We start from the raw sequence: 20,602 nt of genomic DNA, 5'->3' as shown, positions 1-20,602 counted from the left end.
TAGAAAGAATGCCATGTATCTTGTAGGAATGTTATGAAGATTTATAGTAATAATGCATATAAAGCTTCACAGTAGCCCCTGCGTTATAGAAAGGGCTCGTGGACTTAAATTTTGTGATATATTAGAATACTAGCATTGCTGGGCAGACTACAATGATGATACATTTTCTTTTTTTTCCTGACAGTAGTAGGAAAAATGACTGAGACTAGTTCTGTAGAGAACATCATCTGTCTGCTCCTTTATAAAAAAAACTATTCTGAGACATGATCTTAGATTGTTCCTTTACCAAAATGAGTTTCCTGTTGGAAGTCCTGATGCCACAGCACATGGGTAAACATGGGTCTCTAAGGATATAGAGGATAGGGGATGGTTGATGCCCCTAGATTTTCTCTGGGGAACCAGGAAAGCTAGCCTTTCTAGTAGCATACGTCAACCAAGACTTTCCTGACATGTCTTCATTGCTCGTCTTCTTGTCTGCTGCTTTGTAGAGTTGCCAGATAAAGGATAGCCATTTAAATTTGAATTTCAGATGAATAACTAGATTTCTGTTAGTATAAATATGCCTCAAATGTTGCATGGGACTTTTATATTTATTCATTATTTACCTGAAATTAAAATTTAACTGAGCATCCTGTAGGTTTCTTATTTTTTCTAAATCTGTCAACCCCTACCTACATGCTATGTAGGAATTTTGGGGTTAGATGTTGGGCAGGTTTTATCCTAGACTAATATATTACTGTTTTTGAATGAAGTAGAGAGAAATATTTCATAGTAAGTGAAAAGACAAAATTATAGCATTAAAATGGCTTCATTGGTTAAAATGCTACAAATATAATTGTTACAAATTAATATCAGTAAATAAAAGTAGACAGTGATGATCCAGATAGAAGAACATCTTCCTACTTATCTGATGCCAAGAACTTAAGGGAATCTTGAACCTAAGCATCTTCCAACTACATACTTAAGGCATATTAAAGAGAACGTATGATAGTACAAGTATATCCTTTTTAAAGCAAGTCTGAAATTAGGAAGGGTTGAAGTGTGATTATTCTTTGTTTAAAGCATGTTATGTACATTTTATTTACATATATTTTACATATATGTTAGTGTAGCAATTCCTAATTACTCCATAACACACTGAATTCTCCTTTCTGTAAACTTGTAAAGTATTTACTTTGTTATTCATTTATTCATATTCAGTAAGCATCTTACTTAATATTCTTGGCACATCCATCTTCTATGTGCCAAGAATTGTGCTTAGTGCTAAGGATATAAAAATGAGAGCAAATCTCTGTCCACGTGAAGCTCGTCATGCAGCTCTGGAAACAGATACAAGATTGACATTATAATGCAACGTGACAAGAGCTATAACAATGAAATGAATTGCTTCTAAGATCCAGAAAAAGTAGTCTGATGGAGGCTTCACTGGAGAAGGGACATTTAGACTGGATTTTCTAGGATGAATAGAAGTTTGCTGGCTAAGAAAGGAATAAGGCTATTTTAGGCAGAGGAGAGAGAGAGATAATGAGTAAAAAGAATAGAAAAACCCTCAAACCCAGCACCCCAGCCTGTGAAATAACCTGTTGTGACTTGGAACTGGTGAGAAGATGGCGTGGGGAGGAGCACCCTGGAAACAGGGTAGAAGGTACAGAGGTGGTGATTAGATTTAAAGACAGGCAAGAGGAGCCCATGAAGAACATTTTGTATCAGGTTATAAATTTTGTTTTTATTGTATAGTCAACAGGGTTTTAAATAAGACTGAGGCCTTAAGTCAGTAAGACCTAATTGTTTGTTTCAGGAATATACCTGGAATATGAAATAACACGTGGCCAGAAATGATTGCAATAGTTCATGGGATACATGAGGACAATAGGAATAGTGTAGTTGCACTAGAAGTGGAGATCTTGAATGTGAGACATTTCTAAGTTAGAATTATTAGGATTTGAACAATTTTTCTGTTGGTTTTTTTTTTTTTGGTATGCGGAAGGTGTGAGGATAAAAAATAGGGATAGTTCATGTATGTGAACTATGTGTGTTATTTCCCTAAGGCCTTAAGGTCATTAGAGGCAGGGTGTCTCTCCTAACAAACAATACTCAATACGTTCTTGTTCAATTTAAGAAGAAACACAAAATGTTTAAGATGCGTGCATTTGTATGTCTGTACTTTATTATTATTTTGACAAATCTAGTCGGTATTACAAGAATAACAGGATGTACATTGGCAAACCCATTTTTTATCCCACTTAGTTAAATAAAATAATCCAGTTGTCTGACACATAATGATTTTATCAAAATTAACCTTTGTCTTTGATAACTTCTGCCCTGTGATTGTTATCATTTACTTTAAAATATAATCATGGCCAGGTGTGGTGGTGTATGCATATAATCCCAGCTACTCAGGAGGCTGAGGTGGGAGCATCAAGACCAACCTGGCAACATAGTGAGACCCCATCTCATAACAAACAAACAAAAATGTTTGTATCAAAACATCACATGTACCCCATAAATATATGTATGTATCTATTATGTACCCATAATCATTAAAAATTTTAAAAATAAAAATAATGTATAGTTCTTTTCATTTTTTAATGTGCCAATAGAATTGTTCTTTGATGCCAGGCATGGTGGCTGACAATTGTAATCCCACACTTTGGGAGGCCAAGGCAGGAGATCACTTGAGGCCAGGAGTTCAAGACCAGCCTTAGCAACATAGTGAGACCCTGTCTCTACAAAAAATATAAACAATTAGCTGGGCATGGTGGCATATGCCTGTCATTCCAGCTACTCAGGTGGCTGAGGTGGGAGCATTATTTGATCCTGGGTGGTTGAGGGTGCAGTGAGTTGTGGTTGCGACACTGCACTCCAGCTTGGGCAACAAAGCAAGACCTTGTCTAAAAAAAAAAAAAAAAAAGATTTATTCTATTTGATAGTTAAAGAATTCAGTGCTGGGTAACTCTGAGACAGACCAAACTGTAGACTTTGAATTCGTAGTTTTAGCTTTGTCACTCAGCATTAAAATCATAAAACCTGAGACAAAGAAGCAACAATTAGTGATGCTTTATATGTAAGGACTTTCTTGTTCCAAGAAATGTATCACTTTATATACAACACAATGTACTATTTAAATATAACATAAATTATATATTCCTATGCATTATTTTTCTGTTCATGTATATTTTTATATTCAAAAATGCTATTTGTGAGTTGAGTTTTACATGGGTGTATTAAGGGAGGCACACCAGTTGATGAGGTCTTGTGTGAGGTCTTTAAACACACCCAGACTCTAAGGCAGCAATGGATAACCTTGAACAGGTAAGGAGCCAGGTGGCCCTAGGATAGGGAGAAAGTGCAACATTGTAACATCCCTTTGGATAATGTCTGCAGCCAGATCCTGTGTCACCATGACTCAGCATCAAACAGACATTGATTGCACAGCATAAGGAGCACACAGGAGGCAAAGCTGGTCTGTGACATGGCAATTAGTTTGAGACACCACACCTGTATTCCCACAGCACCTCTCATTCCCCCGTATCTTTGGCTACCACAGAGGAAAGCAGAATGGATCTGGGCAATTTATTGTCTTACTTTCGTTGAGGAGAGGGAGAGCAGCAGAATGCATGCTGTTCCACTTTTTCTGTGCTGCAGTGGGCATATTGGTCATTGCTGGGAGCCCTTCAATGAAGGACAGTGACAGAACACCAAAAAGTGTCAGGAGCTTCCATGTGGCTGAAAAAACACATTCCAAGGACATCAGCCAGTGTTCTAGTGTTAGGCTGTGACTTGGGCGTGTAACTGGGCCAACGATTCCAGTTTTGCATGGAAAAGACACACATGATTAATTTTTCAATGAGGAGGTAGACAAGTTTTACTAATCTGTTGACTGAGAGCTTCTAATATACTCATGATGAAATCTCTCTGGAGCAAGTCCTGTGAAACAGTGTAATGACTTGGCACAGGATGGCTGGATTCACTTTAAAAAAATTCTTATTATTCATGTTTATTTAGGTCCAAAGGATCCATTATACTTCAGCTTTATATGCTATTAAATTTAGAGATGACACAAATCAGGACACATCTTACAGAGTTCTTTTGATGGGACAAAAGACCTGATAGAATAAGGTGGCATTTATGGGCCTTTAATATCAACATTACAAAAGAAGGGGAATTGCATTTTCTTTATATGTAAGAAAATAATGACTAATTTAGAGTAATTCTGAAATGAAATCATGGCATTATTGTCAGGATTGGTAAATCTTTTAAGCTATTATCATTTCTGTCATGCAGCTGCATTCAATGTCTTAAGTAGGCAACGTGATATTTTCACAGGAATTAGCAAATAAACTCAGTATGTTAGCTTCTCAGGGACTCCAAAGCTTTGAATATAGAGGAGGAGAAGGTCCGATGAGGGGAAAAAGACCTTCTGAACCCCCTATGGTCATAATTCCAGGGAAAGAAGGAGAAGAAACTTAAATACTTATTAACTCCTTACTATCTGTTAAGGTTTTTAATGTACTTTATTCCCTTTAATTTTGAAAGCAATTCTGTGAGTTGAATATTATTTCAATTTTTTTGCTGATGAGAAAACAAGCTCAGACAAGGTGAACAGAAACTGACATATTAAAACGCCTATCATGTAGATACTGTGTAGGAAGTTAAGATGTATTTTCTCATTTAATTATCTAAGTAAGTATTATTTTATGTACATAAATTAAAATAGGCTAGATTATACTTTGTTAACAAATAGACCCCGAATCTCAGTGGCCTAATAATATAAAGGTTTATTTTTCGCTCACACAAAGTTTACTCTGATGCCAGGGGACCTCCCAAGCCAGTTCCTCCTGGGGTTCCTTGGCAGTCGAGGCCAAGGGAAGGGAAGTAGCGCCACGATGCGGTCACACTCCCTGGAATGAGGACTCCTTGCTTGTTGCCGCAGGGAAAAGTGACAGGAGAAGAATGCATGGGTTCTTAAGGCGTCAGCCCGGAACTTAGGCACGTCCTCTTCCCTCTTAGTCCATTGTCCGGGGTCTAGTCACATGGGCTCATTGCACTGTGGGCAGGCTGGGAATCGCGAGGGAGAAGATGGATAGCAGTGACCCCAACTGGGTCTGCCATGGCACTGCCACCCCCATTTTAAAAATGAGAAGACTGAAGTTCAGAGAGGTTATATCATGTTCCTTGATCACCTCCTTGGTGATCTGTAGACTTAGTTCTTGAAACTAGATCTCTCTCAGTCCAAAGAATCTGTTTTTTTGCCCTCTACTCCATCTCACCCCACACACTCTGAGTAATTTGGTAGTTTGGAGTTAGGTGTGGATATGTGGTCGCCAGCCTTCAAGATGGCTCCTGTCATCCTTGCCTCCTGGGGTTCATGCCCCTGTCGTTCCCTCTGTCAGTGAATAGGGCTGACCTGTGTAACCAGTGTGGTATTGCAGAAGAGACAAAGTGTGACTTCTGGGACTAGGTCATAAAAGACAGTGGTGTTTTCATGTGTCAGTGCTCTCTGTTAGATCACTTGCTCTGGGAAAAGCCAGCTGCCATCAGGTGGGGACACTAGAGCAGCCCCAGGGAGCTCCCATGTGGCAAGGAACTGAGACCTGCTGCCAACACCCAGGACCAATTTGCCATCCATGAGAGTGGGCTGTCTCGAAAGTGGGTGAGTCAACCCAGGTCGGCCTTCAGATGGCTGAGTGCAGGCCAACATCTTAACAGCAAACTCATGAGAGACCCCAGGCCAGAACCACTCAACTAAGCTGCTCCCAAATAATTCTTGACCCGCAGACATTGTGTGAGATGATAAATGCTTACTGCCACTTTAAGAAGCTAAGTTTTGGCCGGGCGCGGTGGCTCACGCTTGTAATCCCAGCACTTTGGGAGGCGGAGGCGGGCGGATCACGAGGTCAGGAGATCGAGACCCCGTCTCTACTAAAAATACAAAAAAAAAATTAGCCGGGCGTGGTGGCGGGCGCCTGTAGTCCCAGCTACTCGGAGAGGCTGAGGCAGGAGAATGACGTGAACCCGGGAGGCGGAGCTTGCAGTGAGCCGAGATCGCGCCACTGCACTCCAGCCCGGGCGACAGAGCCAGACTCCGTCTCAAAAAAAAAAAAAAAAAGAAGCTAAGTTTTGGGGTAATTTATTATGTGGTAATAGATAACAATACAAACCTTCTTGGATTATTTCCTTTCTTTGTGTTTTTCCCTCAACTCTGAGACAATTCCTACCTTTAACGGTGAGTTTTTAAGTTAGCTAAATGAGAAAGTAATTGCCACACAATGTTATTAAATTTTAGTTAAATACATCTTATTATTTACTTTAATCTTGTAGTTCTAGGCAAGCTCTATATGAAGGTCTATACTAAAAAATGATATACTCTGCTAGTTCAGAAGGGAGAAGTTTTGAAACTTACTTTCCATCAGATGTGTATTTTTCTGTTTTAAGATATTACCTGCTTGAGATTATTTTGTAGTTTAAATTACATTGTGAAGTTTTGAGAAAGAACAAGCCAAGTACATTTTTATTAAGAGTTTACTGTCAGCAGGAAGACAGAATCTAGAAGTAACTGCTTTTTTTTTTTTTTTTTTTTTTTTTTTTTGCAAGGAGAATGTTGTCAGTGTTTCAGTCAGTGCTTGCTGCTAAGGCAGGAGAGAATAATTGTGTAAAGAGGGGCCTCCTGCAGTGCAGGACAGGAAGCCACCATGTGAGCACCACGTCCACGTGCAGGTCGCAGGCTTCATTATGTCCTGAATACTATGCCTCTGCATTTTATGTGAGTAATCTTAGATTATTCATCAAAGAACAGGTTATGTTTACAAATATAATGGTTTTAAGGAATATTATAATTCAGCATCTTGACCACTGGTACTGGTATGACATGTTAGAATATACTGTGCTTTTAAGTTTTTCAATCACTCATGATTTGTTCTTTAATGTTGTACAATGTTTCTGAGATTGTCTCTAAGCTGGGGAATCTTGTGTTTCCCAGGGTACCAGGAGGGGAAGACTGGGTACGAGTCAGTAGTCTATGAACGCCAGTGAAAGGCAGCAGGATACAATTTCTATTTGATTTAACATTCTCTTAATATCGTTGTTTTAATAACCTTGTGTTGGGTGAAATAAAATTTTCTTAATGAAAACCTTTTCACTAACCATTGATGCCCATTTGCCCCCTACCCCCATTAACAAACACTTCCTATATATACACTGTAAACTTTCTATCTTAGCTTACTTTTTGACAGTTGGGCAAATGACAGTGGAGAGAACATCGTTAGATCAAACAACATATTATTGTTGGAAATATGGCTGTCTCATAGAAATATAGCCAAGTCAGGGGAATAGTGACTATATATTATATTCACATATACAAATTTTGTAGGTCTACATATACAAAAATATAGAGAGATATACATTTCCACATATAACTATATATAAAAAACTATATATAACTATAACTACACACACACACACACACACACACACACATACACATACACACACACATATATACATAAAAAGGTTGGAAGTAGGAGATCCCCAAGGAAGTGGAGACTGAAATTCAGACATGAGGACCTCAGCAAGTTGAGTGAGACAGTGAGAACTGATGAGATATTCCATGAAGGAACATCTAACAGATTTTAGTGGACAAAGCAAAACAAGGAATCAAAGATAATGCAAAAGTTTCTAATGAAAAGTCATACTTTAACAAGCATGGGGAAATATAATTACAAAATTTTGATATACATAATAATTTTTATGAGTAGAATCCAGAGAGGTGGCTGCAGCAGGAATTATTATCACCATTTTGTAAATGAAGAAACTGGCTCAAAGAATTTTAACTGATTTTTTTTTAAGGTTTCATAGTTAGTCGAGGATAAAGCCAAAATTGGAATCTGAGGGTTTTGACTTCAGATCTTTCCATTTCCATGGATTCCTCAACTGGGTGTCCAGGCATGGCCCTCTAGGATCCGTGCTGTGCTATCCTGTCATGCATAGGCTGTGTGTGTATGTGGATTTTCCCGATTGGAGGACCCAGACATTGAGATTCTCAAAGGGGCTGTGACTCGATAGAGCTTAAGAACTTTGTTTGTCCCAGTGACTGCCTGGCTCAAGGGACCAAAAGGATGACGAAATGAGAGGGATGGTCCTACTTAATACTTAGCTCATGGAAAAGTACATTCCCACAATGGAGAGACCTAGTGGTGTAAAGAGTCCTGATCATGGAACAAAACAGAGCAAGAGTGTTGGAAGTTAGGTAAATTTTTAAGGGAAACGTCTTACTTGGGGCTGGGCTAACTCTGCATGCCACTTAGGGAAACAGGTCAGACTGAACAGTTTAGGCCACATGGATTTTTTTTTTTTATTATTATTATTATACTTTAGGTTTTAGGGTACATGCACACAATGTGGAGGTTTGTTACATATGTATCCATGTGCCATGTTGATTTCCTGCACCCATTAACTCGTCATTTAGCATTAGGTATATCTCCTAATGCTGTCCCTCCCCCCTCCCCCAACCCCACAACAGTCCCTGGAGTGTGATGTTCCCCTTCCTGTGTCCATGAGTTCTCATTGTTCAATTCCCACCTATGAGTGAGAACATGCGATGTTTGGTTTTTTGTCCTTGCGATAGTTTACTGAGAATGATGATTCCAGTTTCATCCATGTCCCTACAAAGGACATGAACTCATCATTTTTTATGGCTGCATAGTATTCCATGGTGTATATGTGCCACATTTTCTTAATCCAGTCTATCGTTGTTGGACATTTGGGTTGGTTCCAACTCTTTGCTATTGTGAATAGTGCCACAATAAACATACGTGTGCATGTGTCTTTATAGCAGCATGATTTATAGTCCTTTGGGTATATACCCAGTAATGGGATGGCTGGGTCAAATGATATTTCTAGTTCTAGATCCCTGAGGAATCGCCACACTGACTTCCACAATGGTTGAACTAGTTTACATTCCCACCAACAGTGTAAAAGTGTTCCTATTTCTCCACATCCTCTCCAGCACCTGTTGTTTCCTGATTTTTTAATGATGGCCATTCTAACTGGTGTGAGATGGTATCTCACTGTGGTTTTGATTTGCATTTCTCTGATGGCCAGTGATGATGAGCATTTCTTCATGTGTTTTTTGGCTGCATAAATGTCTTCTTTTGAGAAGTGACTGTTCATGTCCTTTGCCCACTTTTTGATGGGGTTGTTTGTTTTTTTCCTGTAAATTTGTTTGAGTTCATTGTAGATTCTGGATATTAGCCCTTTGTCAGATGAGTAGGTTGCAAAAATTTTCTCCCATTCTGTAGGATGCCTGTTCACTCTGATGGTAGTTTCTTTTGCTGTGCAGAAACTCTTCAGTTTAATTAGATCCCATTTGTCAATTTTGGCTTTCGTTGCCATTGCTTTTGGTGTTTTAGACATGAAGTCCTTGCCCACACCTATGTCCTGAATGGTATTGCCTAGGTTTTCTTGTAGGATTTTAATGGTTTTAGGTCTAACATTTAAGTCTTTAATCCATCTTGAATTAATTTTTGTATAAGGTGTAAGGAAGGGATCCAGTTTCAGCTTTCTACATATGGCTAGCCAGTTTTCCCAGCACCATTTATTAAATAGGGAATCCTTTCCCCATTTCTTGTTTTTGTCAGGTTTGTCAAAGATCAGATAGTTGTAGCTATGCGGCATCATTTCTGAGGGCTCTGTTCTGTTCCATTGATCTATGTCTCTGTTGTGGTACCAGTACCATGCTGTTTTGGTTACTGTAGCCTTGTAGTATAGTTTGAAGTCAGGTAGCATGATGCCTCCAGCTTTGTTCTTTTGGCTTAGGATTGACTTGGCGATGCAGGCTTTTTTTTGGTTCCATATGAACTTTAAAGTAGTTTTTTCCAATTCTGTGAAGAAAGTCATTGGTAGCTTGATGGGGATGGCATTGAATCTATAAATTACATTGGGCAGTATGGCCATTTTCACGATATTGATTCTTCCAACCCATGAGCATGGAATGTTCTTCCATTTGTTTGTATCCTCTTTTATTTCATTGAGCAGTGGTTTGTAGTTCTCCTTGAGGAGGTCCTTCACATCCTTTGTAAGTTGGATTCCTAGGTATTTTATTCTCTTTGAAGCCATTGTGAATGGGAGTTCACTCATGATTTGGCTCTCTGTTTGTCTGTGATTGGTGTACAAGAATGCTTGTGATTTTTGTACATTGATTTTGCATCCTGGGACTTTGCTGAAGTTGCTAATCAGCTTAAGGAGATTTTGGGCAGAGACAATGGGGTTTTCTAGATATACAATCATGTCATCTGCAAACAGGGACAATTTGACTTCCTCTTTTCCTAATTGAATACCCTTTATTTCCTTCTCCTGCCTGATTGCTCTGGCCAGAACTTCCAGCACTATGTTGAATAGGAGCGGTGAGAGAGGGCATCCCTGTCTTGTGCCAGTTTTCAGAGGGAATGCTTCCAGTTTTTGCCCATTCAGTATGATATTGGCTGTGGGTTTGTCATAGATAGCTCTTATTATTTTGAGATACGTCCCATCAATACCTAATTTATTGAGAGTTTTTAGCATGAAGGGTTGTTGAATTTTGTCAAAGGCCTTTTCTGCATCTATTGAGATAATCATGTGGTTTTTGTCTTTGGTTCTGTTGATATGCTGGATTACATTTATTGATTTGTGTATGTTGAACCAGCCTTGCATCCCAGGGATGAAGCCCACTTGATTATGGTGGATAAGCTTTTTGATGTGCTACTGGATTCGGTTTGCCAGTGTTTTATTGAGGATTTTTGCATCAATGTTCATCAAGGATATTGGTCTGAAATTCTCTTTTTTGGTTATGTCTCTGCCAGGCTTTGGTATCAGGACGATGCTGGCTTCATAAAATGTGTTAGGGAGGATTCCCTCTTTTTCTATCAATTGGAATAGTTTCAGAAGGAATGGTACCAGTTCCTCCTTGTACCTCTGGTAGAATTCGGCTGTGAATCCATCAGGTCCTGGACTCTTCTTGGTTGGTAAGCTATTGATTATTGCCACAATTTCAGAACCTGCTATTGGTCTATTCGGAGATTCAACTTCTTCCTGGTTTAGTCTTGGGAGGGTGTATTTGTCAAGTAATTTATCCATTTCTTCTAGATTTTCTAGTTTATTTGCATAGAGGTGTTTGTAGTATTCTCTGATGGTAGATTGTATTTCTGTGGGATCGGTGGTGATACCCCTTTTTCATTTTTTATTGCATCTATTTGATTCTCCTCTCTTTTCTTCTTTATTAGTCTTGCTAGCAGTCTATCAATTTTGTTGATCTTTTCAAAAAACCAGCTCCTGGATTCATTAATTTTTTGAAGGGTTTTTTGTGTCTCTATTTCCTTCAGTTCCGCTCTGATTTTAGTTATTTCTAGCCTTCTGCTAGCTTTTGAATGTGTTTGCTCTTGCTTTTCTAGTTCTTTTAATTGTGATGTTAGGGTGTCAATTTTGGATCTTTCCTGCTTTCTCTTGTGGGCATTTAGTGCTATAAATTTCCGTCTACACACTGCTTTGAACGTGTCCCAGAGATTCTGGTATGTTGTGTCTTTGTTCTCGTTGGTTTCAAAGAACATCTTTATTTCTGCCTTCATTTCATTATGTCCCCAATAGTCATTCAGGAGCAGGTTGTTCAGTTTCCATTTAGTTGAGCGGTTTTGAGTGAGTTTCTTAATCCTGAGTTCTAGTTTGATTGCACTGTGGTCTGAGAGACAGTTTGTTATAATTTCTGTTCTTTTACATTTGCTGAGGAGAGCTTTACTTCCAACTATGTGGTCAATTTTGGAATAGGTGTCGTGTGGTGCTGAAAAAAATGTGTATTCTGTTGATTTGGGGTGGAGAGTTCTGTAGATGTCTATTAGGTCCACTTTGTGCAGAGCTGAGTTCAATTCCTGGATATCCTTGTTAACTTTCTGTCTTGTTGATCTGTCTAATGTTGACAGTGGGGTGTTAAAATCTCCCATTATTATTGTGTGGGAGTTTAAGTGCCTTTGTAGGTCACTCAGGACTTGCTTTATGAATCTGGGTGCTCCTCTGTTGGGTGCATATATATTTAGGATAGTTAGCTCTTCTTGTTGAATTGATCCCTTTAATATTATGTAATGGCCTTCTTTGTCTCTTTTGATCTTTGTTGGTTTAAAGTCTATTTTGTCAGAGACTAGGATTGCAACCCCTGCCTTTTTTTGTTTTCCATTTGCTTGATAGATCTTCCTCCATCCCTTTATTCTGAGTCTATGTGTGTCTCTGCACATGAGATGGGTTTCCTGAATACAGCACACTGATGGGTCCTGACTCCTTATCCAGTTTTCCAGTCTGTGTCTTTTAATTGGAGCATTTATCCCATTTACATTTAACGTTAATATTGTTATATGTGAATCTGATCCTGTCATTATGATGTTAGTTGGTTATTTTGCTCATTAGTTGATGCAGTTTCTTGCTAGCCTTGATGGTCTTTACAATTTGGCATGTTTTTGCAGTGGCTGGTACCGGTTGTTCCTTTCCATGTTTAGTGCTTCCTTCAGGAGCTCTTTTAGGGCAGGCCTGGTGGTGACAAAATCACTCAGCGTTTGCTTGTCGGTAAAGTATTTTATTTCTCCTTCACTTATGAAGCTTAGTTTGGCTGGATATGAAATTCTGGGTTGAAAATTCTTTTCTTTAAGAATATTGAATATCGGCCCCCACTCTCTTCTGGCTTGTAGAGTTTCTGCTGAGAGATCAGCTGTTAGTCTGATGGGCTTCCCTTTGTGGGTAACCCGACCTTCCTCTCTGGCTGCCCTTAACATTTTTTCCTTCATTTCAACTTTGGTGAATCTGACAATTATGTGTCTTGGAGTTGCTCTTCTCGAGGAGTATCTTTGTGGCGTTCTCTGTATTTCCCGAATCTGAATGTTGGCCTGCCTCACTAGATTGGGGAAGTTCTCCTGGCTAATATCTTGCAGAGTGTTTTCCAACTTGGTTCCATTCTCCCCATCATTTTCAGGTACACCAATCAGACGTAGGTTTGGTCTTTTCACATAGTCCCAAATTTCTTGGGAGGCTTTGTTCATTTCTTTTTATTCTTTTTTCTCTAAACTTCCCTTCTTGCTTCATTTCATTCATTTCATCTTCCATCAGCGATACCCTTTCTTCCAGTTGATCGCATCTGCTACTGCGGCTTCTGCAATCTTCGCGTAGTTTTCGAAACTTGGCTTTCGGCTCCATCAGCTCCTTTAAGCCCTTCTCTCCATTGGTTATTCTAGTTATCCATTCTTCTAATTTTTTTTGAAAGTTTTTAACTTCTTTGCTATTGTTTTGAATTTCCTCCCGTAGCTCAGAGTTGTTTGATTGTCTGAAGCCTTCTTCTCTCAACTCGTCAAAATCATCCTCCATCCATCTTTGTTCCGTTGCTGGTGAGGAACTGCGTTCCTTTGGAGGAGGAGAGGTGCTCTGCTTTTTAGAGTTTCCAGTTTTTCTGCTCTGTTTTTTCCCCATCTTTGTGGTTTTATCTACTTTTTGTCTTTGATGATGGTGATGTACAGATGGGTTTTTGGTGTGGATGTCCTTTCTGTTTGTTAGTTTTCCTTCTACCAGACAGGACCCTCAGCTACAGGTCTGTTGGAGTTTACTAGAGGTCCACTCCAGACCCTGTTTGGCTGGGTGTCAGCAGCGGTGGCTGCAGAACAGCAGATTTTCGTGAGACCACAAATTCAACTGTCTGATAGTTCCTCTGAAAGTTTTGTCTCAGAGGAGTACCCGGCCGAGTGAGGTCTCAGTCTGTCCCTACTGGGGGGGTGCCTCCCAGTTAGGCTGCTCAGGGGTGAGGGACCCACTTTAGGAGGCAGTCTGTCAGTTCTCAGATCTCCAGCTGCATGCTGGAAGAACCACTACTCTCTTCAAAGTTGTCAAGACAGGGACATTTAAGTCTGTGGAGGTTCCTGCTGACTTTTTGTTTTTCTGTGCCCTGCCCCCAGAGGTGGAGCCTACAGAGGCAGGCAGGCCTCCTTGAGCTGTGGTGGGCTCCACCCAGTTCGAGCTTCCTGGCTGCTTTGTTTACCTAAGCAAGCCTGGGCAATGGCGGGCGCTCCTCCCCCAGCCTCGCTGCCGCCTTGCAGCTTGATCTCAGACTGCTGTGCTAGCAATCAGCGAGACTCCGTGGGCATAGGACCCTCTGAGCCAGGTGCGGGACACAATCTCCTAGTGTGCCGTTTTCCAGGCCCGTTGGAAAAGCGCAGTATTAGGGTGGGACTGACCTGATATTCCAGGTGCTGTCTGTTACCCCTTTCTTTGACTAGGAAAGGGAACTCCCTGACCCCTTGTGCTTCCCGAGTGAGGCAATGCCTCGCCCTGCTTCAGCTCGCGCACAGTGTGCTTCACCGACTGTCCTGCACCCACTGTTTGTCACTCCCTAGTGAGATGAAACCAGTACCTCAAACAGAAATGCAGAAATCACCCGTCTTCTGTGTTGCTCAGGCTGGGAGCTGGAGACCGGAGCTGTTCCTGTTCGGCCATCTTGGCCACATGGATGTGAAGACTAAGCAACAGTTTTGCAGCTCGCCCATGTGCATGCGGTTTCCAGTTTTTTGGACATTTCTCCTATAGACAGTTGTTTTTGCACTGTGTTGCATGCTGATGCTCAACTTCAGAGGAACCAAATGGAGACGTTCTGAGAGACTGTGGTTTCTGATCACTGGCTGCGGTGCTGTGGATGCTTCCAGTGAAGGGTGGATGCCTTTTGTTGAAAACTTGCTTAGACTTTGTCATCAAGGTCTGTCTCTGCCATCGTATAATCTAAAGTCAGATCTGTTTATATTTCATAAGTATTGTTGGCTTTAATTGGCAATATATAGAAATGTCTATTGGGAAGTCCTTCAATTGCCATAATTCCTTTTTTCTCAGGAGTAGTAAATAGGAAATAAATTCTTAAGCATGAAATATTGAAGAGCTAAAGTGGGAGGGCTGGAATTTAAAACTGCCTGAACAAACTCAGTCTATAGAAGAACCCCACTACTGTTGGAGTTACTGTGAATATGTGAGCAACCTTCTAAGGCTGAATTGAGTCCACCATGAGGTTGGCCTGTTATATACGTTTCAAAACCATGAAAACAAATTGGAAGGAAAGTAGTGTCATGCTAAGGCATCCTGGTTGCTCTCAAGCATGGTGCCTGGAAACATATTTTACAGCACAAGGGCTTTTGATCATTTGAGCGTTCACTAAAGAAATCATTGCATTGCATTATTACAGATGTGCACATTTGTCCTGTTGAAATTGACTTAAAAAGTTTAGTGTAAAATCTAGTGGCACTTACAGCATCTTCCTTATAATAAAAAAGTAGCAATAACACAATTTCCTTCAGATCCACAGCCACGTACCTGGGTACCCAAATGATCTAAAATTGTTCGCTTAGTTCTGCCTCCATCTCAGGTGCAAACAAGGAAGCTGAAAGTGTGTTTGGGGGCTAAGATATTCAAATGCAACAAAATAATAGTCAAGCTCTTTCTTCAGGAAAAGATCCATTGAAAGACGCTTGACAGGATCCTGCAGGGCATTGAGTTCCATTCCCCTGAAAAATGGAAATACCTCCCTGTTAAATGTTAGATATGAAGGTAAGGAATCTTGGCTATACGTTTGTGGAAGCAGATAGAGAAGAAATCAATCAAACTATTCAGAGTGGCAACAGGACAAATAAAGAGCTTCCAACAGCGGTCACAGGCAGATGATGGAGACATCACATTAGAAAAATAAAGAATAATATATTTTCTCTGGTTCATGAAATGCCTTTTGTTTTTCCTTCTTGCGTAATAATAATAAACATTAATCTTAATGGCAGAATCCTGCTATGGGAAAAAGCCTTTTCTAACAGAATGCAGTGGCTGTGTACTGGGACACAAAGTGTTGTAATTGAGCATGTACCGCGCCTACATTTTTAGAGCACTTTACAGTTTTCAAAGCTCTTTTAATACTTCTTATCTCATCCAAATAGGCTGGAGTCCTATTTCTGATTTCCCAGTTGACCGTGTGAAATACAGAAACTTGCTCAACCTCTCCCAGAATCACTTTCTTTTCCTTGCAAAATGAGGAAATTAATGCCATCCCAAATGAATATTTTCTTTCTAAATCAGTGAATAAGAGTATGTTTTCTCTATAAATAAATTAGCAACTCTAATAACTGGAGGTCACAATTAACTGATCTAAATGTTAAGTCGATTAACCATTCAATTTGAATTTCAGAGTGTATTAATTTTAACTGTGATTGGTGCAAAATTACATTTTGATTTCTTTGTTACTTAAATATTTTTCTTTCAGATGTATATATCTCTTAAAACAATGAATTTTATTGTATTTCATGTTACCACAATGAAATATTATTAAATTCAAGTCAGTTTTTATGCCTTAATGGTTTAATATTCTTAACATGCTCACTATTTTTAATGAGTTTTTTTCCTATAGAAAGTAAATCATTCTCTTTTTCAACACTTCAATAAAGTAACCTTTTCCATGTGGATTTAATTAACATGTAAGTTTTTCCCTTCGTGATATGCTTAGATAAAGATAGTTATTACTTTAATCTGATTTTGAAAATTTTACCCTGAAAAATTGTTAGTTAAAATTTGATTTTTTTCTATACTTGTATGGACTTTAGAAATGAATACCAAAATAAAATTATTTTCTTTCTTCTTTTGGCATTGGATAAAATAGTGGTGTGGGGACCGTGGGTTCTGTTCTCACTAAACTCATAATTTTATGAGAAAGAGAGACACAGATTTATTGAACATACAAGTGCTATGTCAACAAAGTGCTATTGTACATAGAGGTAAACAGCTGATTTTGCCTGCAGGCAAGATTAACTTCCCCCATATCATTCTGTTCATATTGCAGTTATCTTGTTGATAAGGTATTATAATGAGTAAAGTTTCTATCTCCTCTGCTAAATATTTAACCTCTTATAGCAGAAGCACTTTTATTTATCTCAATATCTCTATTCCTTACCTTGAATTATGCTCATTATATATTTACTGAATTCAGTTTGGTGGAGAGAAGTTAGAAGAGTCCATAGAGGAGATAACATGGAGCGAAAGAGATAATACTTGACATAGGCTTGAATAATAATGAGCCAGAAAAAGGATAAAATAGGAGTGAGGAGGAAAGTAGAGTCCCAGCAAAATCACGAGGGAATGAAAGCTTGTAAAGTATTTGGAAAAGGGTGACCTAGTGTTAGGGAGTGGCTAGAAATGGAGATGAAACTGTTGACCCAGACCATAATTATAAGGGCCTGGACTATCATGGCAGCGAATTTAGAGCCTCCTGGAACAAACAGATCACATCAGTTTCTGGCAGTAGTGAGGACACTGCCAGCAGCAGTGGCCCCAGAAAGAAGGGCACGACAATACTTCAAATAAGAAGATGAAGTCCTGAACCAAGGCAGTGGCCGTGGAAATTGAGAAGAGGACATGATACCAAGAGACAGTGAAGACTGAAGGAGACTGGGCTGCTGACACCACGAAACCACCATGTCAGCCCTGGACTGCTTTTCACGTCCACGCTGTTGTTTGAGAGATTAAAAAAAAAAATCCTATCTTGTTCAAGCAAATGCTGTTAGGTTCTCTGTTACATCAGTTAAAATCATAGCCTAATGAATACAAGGAAGACATCCAATGGGTTCAGTTTGGAAGATGTGAAATCTGAAGTTGTTTTAAGGGTCTAGAATTCAAAATAGTGTTCAAAGGTAAAGATACAAGTTTGGAAATGAATCCCACATGAATTCATAGCTGAAACCATGGAACTGAAGAGCAACAGCATTTACAGGGAAGGCAAATAAGGAGGGAGTGGCAAATGGTGCAGAAAACATTCAGGGAAAACAGAGCAGCATTTCTGGAAGTGGATTCTGTTACAAATTCCTGTAGTTCTGGCCTGTACATGTGCTATGAAAGAAAATTCACAACCAACACACAGCTTGGCTGGAGTCTGAGGCCTAAAATCCCCATGGCCAGTCCACATCTTAGGCACCATTTCCTAAGACATTTTGGCACCTGAATGCTTTGAACATTTTGGGCATCAGGCTTTGAAGCCAGGTTAACTTCTGTTCTTCTCCATGCTGTCTTTTCCAACTTGATGTCCTTCAGGTGAATAATATTCTGCCTGTTCTTGGCTCACCTCCTCTCCTGGACCACAGACAAGTCCAGGTGAAGAGTGCTGAGCCTCTGACTTGCTGTTGATGGTGACGTTTGCTTTTCTTTGAAACCGCTCTGATTTGATAGTCTGTCTTGAAATGAGATGCTCAAAAAAGAGCATATCAATTAATATTGCTGTGTTATATAACTTTTTAATTTACGATCAAGACACTGAGATACTATTTGCTTAGTAATTTTTACTTGGAGATCTTAACATGCACTCTTTTTTTTAAAGTTCTCCAATTTAGACAAGGGTATAATTTCACTGGGAGATATTTTAGAATTACCTTCAAATGATACAGCAATCTAATCCCTTCTTTGCTTTGTAATTTATGGCCTTCTTTGCTTTGCAATTTGTGGCTCGTGTGTGTGTGTGTGTGTGTGTGCACGCACAAGTATGTGTACTGTCCAGCGTTTAGAATGGAGTATACAGTGGGAACTGGCTTGGTTAAGACATGAGGACATAAGAATTGTATTCTGGGCCGGGCGCGGTGGCTCAAGCCTGTAATCCCAGCACTTTGGGAGGCCGAGGCGGGCGGATCACGAGGTCAGGAGATCGAGACCATCCTGGCTAACACGGTGAAACCTCGTCTCTACTAAAAATACAAAAAAAATTAGCCGGGTGTGTTGGCGGGCGCCTGTAGTCCCAGCTACTCGGGAGGCTGAGGCAGGAGAATGGCGTGAACCCGGGAGGCGGAGCTTGCAGTGAGCCGAGATCGCGCCACTGCACTCCAGCCTGGGGCACAGAGCAAGACTCCGTCTCAAAAAAAAAAAAAAAAAAAAAGAATTGTATTCTGACTGAGGGTAAAAGTCCATCTAAGAAGTGTTCTCAGACAGCTGTGAATGGTTGACTGGACAGTCTGATAATTTTCCTCCTTGAAATTGACTTGAAAAGGTGTTTGTATTCTTCTCGCTAATTTTTCTCAACTTACTGTGGAGGTATTACCTGTGATTTGTGTAGACTCTAATTGAGAGTTTATATTTTCATCTTGTACTACCTCTTAAGGGTAATCATTTTACCAAGTAGCTAGTACTGCATGGGATACTATTTTATTTGTCTCATAATTATTTCCTTAGTTTTTAATGGACAAAGGCAAGCTCTGTTATTTCTTTTTAACCTGCTCTACCTCATCCATGACAGGGAAAATTTTCAGTCATGATGCTGCCATCTAGATAAACACGCTTGGGTTTATTTACCTTTGAGCAGATGTAAGTAGCACACATTTTGGGGCAAGTAATTTAATTATTTTGTAGGCTAATTTTCAAATATGTAGACTGTTCCCAACAAGATCATCTGGAAATTGTATGCTATGCCATAGTTTTAAAATCACCACAAGCTGACGAAAGGCATGATCTTGATCCTTCTTCAAATGAGGATTTTGCACATAGCATATCCTTTTTGCGTGTATGCCAAGATAGTGGCTTTAAGTAGTATTAATTATTGCTTAATAAAAGTGGAGTTAGAATGGCTGAAGGGGCAAATGAGTAATGAATCCATATTTTTATGTGTTATAGCTACTTCTGATATTTATAGCTCTTTAGCTTTGTTTTAAAGACATCATCATATTTTTTGGTTGAAATTACATTTTTATTCAAAATCCAGTCTACTCATTCTATGTTATTCTCTATACTATAACATTTCCTTCTGTTATTTTTAGGGCTTAGAAAAAAATTGTAAACACAGCAAATTATTTTCCCCTTGGACTTTTTTTTTTTTTAACATAAAGTTGATTTTGGTTTATTTCTCTTCTTAACCACTATAGTAGTTTCCCAATGGAATTATGTTGAGATTTTCAGAAAGTTAACATATAAAGGAAGTGAATTCTCTTTTTCCTACCCTACTTAATGCAAAATTTCACTTAATAAGAGAATTTCACTGAGATATAAAGAGCTAAAAATGAAGTTTTAATTTGGAACAGCAGCTTGTAACTTTAACTAAACCACTGTACATTTTCAGATGTACTGTTACCAATTTTCAAATTGATCATATTATTTTTCCTTAGGGAAACTGAATAGTGGAAGAGCTGCCTTTTAGCTGGTGTTACGCAGAAAGAAATGCAAATGTGAAAACTGGCAAGATGTATGGGAATTCAGATTTCCATAGTATTTTGATTAAATCATCAAAATGTGGCCAGAAATTTATATACTAAAAATTATGATAATATGGAAAGAAATATTAAGGTGCAACAATAGTTTATATGCTTGTCTGTTGTATGTGAAGCACATATTCTTTTTAATTTAATGTAATTTTAAGTTCTTGGATACATGTGCAGGATGTGCAGCTTTATTACATAGGTAAACGTGTGCCATGGTGGTTTGCTGCATCTATCAACCCATCACCTAAGTATTAAGCCCATGATGCATTAGCTATTTATCTCGATGATGTCCTTCCCTCCACCCCCACTGACAGGTCCCAATGTGTGTTGTTCCCTTCCCTGTGCCAATGTGTTCT

At 39.3% G+C, this 20,602-nt stretch overlaps 1 protein-coding gene across 9 annotated transcripts in view; it reads left to right on the top strand.

The window, feature by feature from the left end:
- FGF14 (fibroblast growth factor 14) overlaps window positions 1-20,602 on the top strand; it is a 693,748-nt gene that overhangs the window by 29,573 nt on the left and 643,573 nt on the right. For 2 of the 9 annotated variants that reach the window (XM_058438048.1, XM_058438049.1), the window contains exon 3: window positions 6,595-6,763. The exons of 6 other annotated variants lie outside the window; for them this stretch is intronic. In XM_058438048.1, the coding sequence (XP_058294031.1) occupies window positions 6,747-6,763 (17 nt within the window). In that variant the 5' untranslated portion in view covers window positions 6,595-6,746. Of the gene's footprint in view, window positions 1-5,301; window positions 5,654-6,594; window positions 6,764-20,602 lie in introns of those variants that run through there. One more of the 9 variants, XM_058438047.1, reaches the window with a different exon arrangement.

Source organism: Hylobates moloch, unplaced genomic scaffold, assembly GCF_009828535.3.
Source record: "Hylobates moloch isolate HMO894 unplaced genomic scaffold, HMol_V3 SCAFFOLD_4, whole genome shotgun sequence".
NCBI lineage: Eukaryota > Metazoa > Chordata > Mammalia > Primates > Hylobatidae > Hylobates > Hylobates moloch.
This window is presented reverse-complemented; position numbering and strand designations above follow the sequence as displayed.